Below are 4,897 nucleotides of genomic sequence, written 5' to 3' on the forward strand. Positions count from 1 at the left end.
TACATTCCACAAAGGGCATTGGAAAATGGATTAAAAATTAACTGAAAACTAAATAATCGAATCCTAATGAGTAAGTGGGTCAAAAAACAAATCATAGAAACAACAAATAATTTCATTAAAGAGAATGACAACAATGAGACAACATAGCATAATCTATAAAATGCAGCCAAAGTGGTACTTAGGGGAAAATTTATTTCTCTAAATTCTCACATCAACAAAATAGAAAAAGAATAGATCAATAAATTGGGTATACAACTTTTTAAAAACTAGAAAAAGAACAAATTTAATATTCCCAATTTATGGGGCAGCTAGGTGGCACAATGGATAAAGTACCAGCCTTGGAGTCAGGAGGACCTGAGTTCAAATTCAGACTCAGACACTTGACACTTACTAGCTGTGTGACCCTGGGCAAGTCACTTAACCCCAGTTGCCTTACACAAAAAAATTTTTTTAATTCCCAATTGAGCACCAAATTGGAAATCCTGAAAATGAAAGGTTATATTGATAAAATTGAAAGGAAAAAATATATTTAGCTAATAAATCTCAGGATTGGTTTTATGAAAAAAACAACAAAATATATAAGCCACTGGTTAATTTGATTTTAAAAAAGAAGAAAACCAAATATCCAGTATCAAAATTGAAAAGGGTAAAATCACCACCAATGAAGAAGAAATTAAATCAATCATTAGGAAATATTTTGCCCCATTATATGCCAATAAATCTGTCAATCTGAGTGAAATCAATGAATATTTCTGAAAATATAAATTAACCAGATAAACAGATCAGTAAATAGAATGCCTAAATAAACCCATCTTAGAAAAATGATATTGGACAAGCCTTTAATGTATTCCCTAAGAAAAAAATCTCCAGGGTCAGATGGGTTCACAAGTGAATTCTACCAAACAATCAAAGAACAATTGTCCCAATATTATATGAACTATTTGGAAAATTGGAGGAATCCTACCAAACTCCTTTTATGACACAAATATGGTGCTAATAACCAAACCAGGAAAATCTAACAGAGAGGAAGAAAGAGAGAGAGAGGAAATTATAGACCAATTTTCATAATGAGTATCGATGCAAAAAAATTTGAATGAAATACTAGCAAGCACTGTTATACTATGACCAGGTGGTGTTTATACCATGAATTCAGGGCTACTTCAATATTAGGGAAACTATCAACATAATTGACCATATCAATAACAAAACCAACAGAAATCATATGATTTTCTCAATCGATGCTGAAAAACATTTTGACAAAATACAGGACCCATTCATTTTAAAAACATTTACAGAGCATAGGAATAAAGGGAATATTCCTAAAATGATAAACAGTATTTATCTAAAACCATCAGCAAACATTATCTGTCATAAGGATAAGCTAGAAACCTTCCCAATAAGGTCAGGGGTGAAGCAAGGATGCTTATTATCACCACTATTATTCAATATAGTACTAGAAATGTTAGCTATAATAATAAGAGAAAAAAGAAATTGAAGAAATTAGAATAGGCAATGAGGAAACAAAACTATCACTCGTTGCAGATGATATGATGGTATACTTAGAGGGCCCTATAGAATCAACTAAAAACCTACTTGAAATGATGTGATTCTCTTTTCACAACTATGACTAATATGGAAATAGGTTTTGCATGATGGCACATGTATAACCTGTGTCAAATTGCCTATCATTTTAAGAAGAGGGGAGGGGAGGGAGAGAAGGAGAAAAATTGGACCTCAAAATCTTGCAAAAATGAATGCTGAAGGGGCAGCTAGGTGGTGCAGTGGATAGAGCACCAGCCCTGGAGTCAGGAGCACCTGAGTTCAAAGTTCAAATCCGACCTCAGACACTTAACACTTACTAGCTGTGTGACCCTGGGCAAGTCACTTAACCCCAATTCCCTCACTAAAAAAAAAAGAATGCTAAAAATGTCTTGACATTTAATTGGGAAAAAATAAAATACTATTTCTTAAAGGGTTTGAATCTTTGTTCTAGTAACTTGTTCTTTTTTTTTAGTAACTTGTTCTAATAACCATAGTTTAATGGCTCCAGACCCATGTTCTTTTTACTACATTATGCTTTCTTTTAGAAGGAAAGACATTTCTTTCAACTAAATATCTTTAGTAGTTACATAGTAGTCAAGAATTATAAAGTTGTAATTCCAGAAATTTAACAGAGTTTCTATGCTGCTTTCTTAATGAGTAGAAAGCAATGACCCATATATGGCTCTTTGAAATTGCAAAAGGGTTTCATCAGATATGATATGTGTAGGTAATAATGCAGAGACAAAGTTAGGCATGCAAGAGAAGGCTTAAATGGATGGGGACAAGAATTTCTATGTTTGTCTGGTAACTTTTTCTGTACTCCAAATTCCTCCACTACTGAGATTTCACTTTTGTTTTTCCTTTTCTTTTCCTTCACTTGATTTGATAAACACTCATAGGCTCTGAGGCATTAGGGGGCAATACAAATATAGACATTGATAAAAGGGACTTGTGAAAATATAGATGCTTTCTCATGTATAAAATTAAGGGGTTACTATGATTCTATGGGATGCATGATATAACATGCTGCTTATCTATTAACAAGGGCATACAAACATGCATATACATGCACATGCATGCATACACATGATATGGCTGGTATAGGGATAAGTTTTGCTTTACTATGCATATTTGTTACAAGGGTCCTGTTTGTCTTTCTTTTTTCCTCTAATAATAGAAGCAAAGATTGGAGGGAGAAAAAAATGGTTTTTTATTAATTAAAAAAATTTGAAGTTTACAAAGCAATTTCACCTATACTATATCATGCAATGCACAGGGGAAAAAATCACTATGAGGGAGACAGGAGAGGTGAGAGGTATTAAAATGTCCATTTTAAAAATAATGAATGGTGACTCATGAAACTCAAGTGATTTTCCCAAGGGAACACAGTGAATTGAGGACTAGAGCACAGAACTTCTGACCTCATGTCCCAAGCATCTTTGTATTTAGCAGATGGTCTGATGGGGTAGGATTTGTCAAACCAGAAGTCAATATCATAGAAGCTCCCAAAATAGGGGTAATGAAACAGTTCGTGTAATCTACTGTCAAAGACAGAAGAGAGAGCCATGAAGATATGACCCTGCAGGGTCTTGGGCCTCATTTTTGGAAGCCAAGATTTCTAACAGCCAGTCTTTGGGCTCCAATAACCACATTCTAAGGCTCAGAGTTATGCCTTATCATTGAGAGAAGGCTGATCTGCTCACAAGTCTCTTCAAGGCACCCTTTATATCTTTGTTCCTTAGACTATAAATGAAGGGATTCAGCATGGGGGTGATCACAGCATACATCACTGAGGCAACTGTGCTCTTCCAGGAGGAGTGGGTAGCCGAGGAGCTCAGATACACCCCAAAAACTGTGCCATAAAATAATGAAACAACACACAGGTGAGACCCACAGGTGGAAAAAGCTTTATACTTTCCTCCAGGTGATGGGACTCTCAATATGGAAGAACAAATCTTAGTATAAGAAAAAAGGATCCCTGTGAGGGGGAGAACACCAAGCAGGCCAGTGGTAAAATAAACCAAGATGTTGTTGATAAGGGCATCAGTACAAGACAGCTTCAGAACTTGAGGAAGATCACAGAAGAAGAATGGGAGATCGTGGTCTTTACAGAAGGAGAGACGCATTGCCATCAGACTCTGAATGAGGGAGTCTAAAAGACCGATAGTCCAAGACAATAGAACTAGCATACCACAGAGCTGTGGGCTCATGATGGTTGCATAGCGCAGAGGGTGACAAATGGCCACAAAGCGATCATAGGCCATCACAGCAAGGAGGAAATTATCCATACAAGCAAAGACTGAGAAGAAATACATCTGGGTGAGGCAGCCCGCATAAGAGATGGCCTCACTATTGGTCAGGATATTCACAAGCATCTTGGGGACTGTGGTGGATACTAGACAGAGATCCACAAAAGATAGGTTGGAAAGGAAGAAGTACATGGGAGTATGGAGGTGAGAATCAGATCCTATAGCCAACATAATGAGAAAGTTCCCAATCATAGTCACCATATACATGCCTAGGAATAGTCCAAAGATAAACAGCCGTTGTTCTTGTCTTATGGGAAATTTGAAGAAGAATTCTGAGATGTTTGTTTTATTTCCTGGTCCCATTTAACTGATTTAACTGTTAGGTAAGAATAGGAATAGATAATGAAATTAAAATACAGCCATTGCAGAGTCACAGAATTTGAGTGAGAGGAGAACTTAGTGGCCAACCAACCCAACCCATAAACCAAAAGAATTTCTGTAGCCTTGACCTCTGGCATCATGGCTTTCTGGGCCAAAAGACTTGCAGGGTCCGTGTTGCTGACTCATCTCCGCATGATGAGTCATACCATAGAAACCTCTTCATCCAGGAAACTCACTTAGTTCCTGGACCACTTCTCACATTGGAAGTCCCCTCACTTGCCCCTGTATCCTCTCCCTGTGATTGGCTGGATCCTCCCAGTATCTCCTTTTTAAGGAGGAGGCCCAGGCCAATCATGTCTTCCTTCCCTTTAGGCTGCCCTGATGACAGTTATTTCTCTACTGTGCTTCTAAGCTACCTTCACCATCACCTCCAATGCTTTTCAGCCCTCTTTTTATGTATTGTCTTCCATTATTGGAATATAAGTTCCTTGGCAGCAGAGATTGTCTTTGTTTCTGCTTGTGTTTTTACCACATAGTAAATGCTGACTTAACTATAACATATCCAAAAAGAAGCTGTCCATCCTCTGCCTAAAGACCTCTGAGGACAGATACCTATCACCTCCCTGGGCAGCCCAGTCCACTTATGGACAGCTCTCATTGTTAGCCTCTTTTAGTCTCAATGAGACTAAATGACTCCTTTGCTACATCCATCCATTGCCCCTGCT

General features: G+C 37.4%; 1 protein-coding gene across 1 annotated transcript; it reads right to left on the minus strand.

Annotated features, from left to right (window-relative positions):
* Window positions 1–3,218: 3,218 nt before the first annotated feature.
* Window positions 3,219–4,154, minus strand: LOC122734549 (olfactory receptor 7C1-like). Its single transcript, XM_043975436.1, has one exon. It carries the CDS (start codon window positions 4,152–4,154, stop codon window positions 3,219–3,221), a length of 936 nt encoding a protein of 311 aa, XP_043831371.1.
* Between the last annotated feature and the right edge of the window lie 743 nt (window positions 4,155–4,897).

This window comes from Dromiciops gliroides, chromosome 1 (assembly GCF_019393635.1).
Source record: "Dromiciops gliroides isolate mDroGli1 chromosome 1, mDroGli1.pri, whole genome shotgun sequence".
Taxonomy (NCBI): domain Eukaryota; kingdom Metazoa; phylum Chordata; class Mammalia; order Microbiotheria; family Microbiotheriidae; genus Dromiciops; species Dromiciops gliroides.

Excerpts from the sequence above, each read along its gene's own strand:
- LOC122734549 (XM_043975436.1), bottom strand. The coding sequence starts at position 4,154 with ATGGGACCAGGAAATAAAACAAACATCTCAGAATTCTTCTTCAAATTT.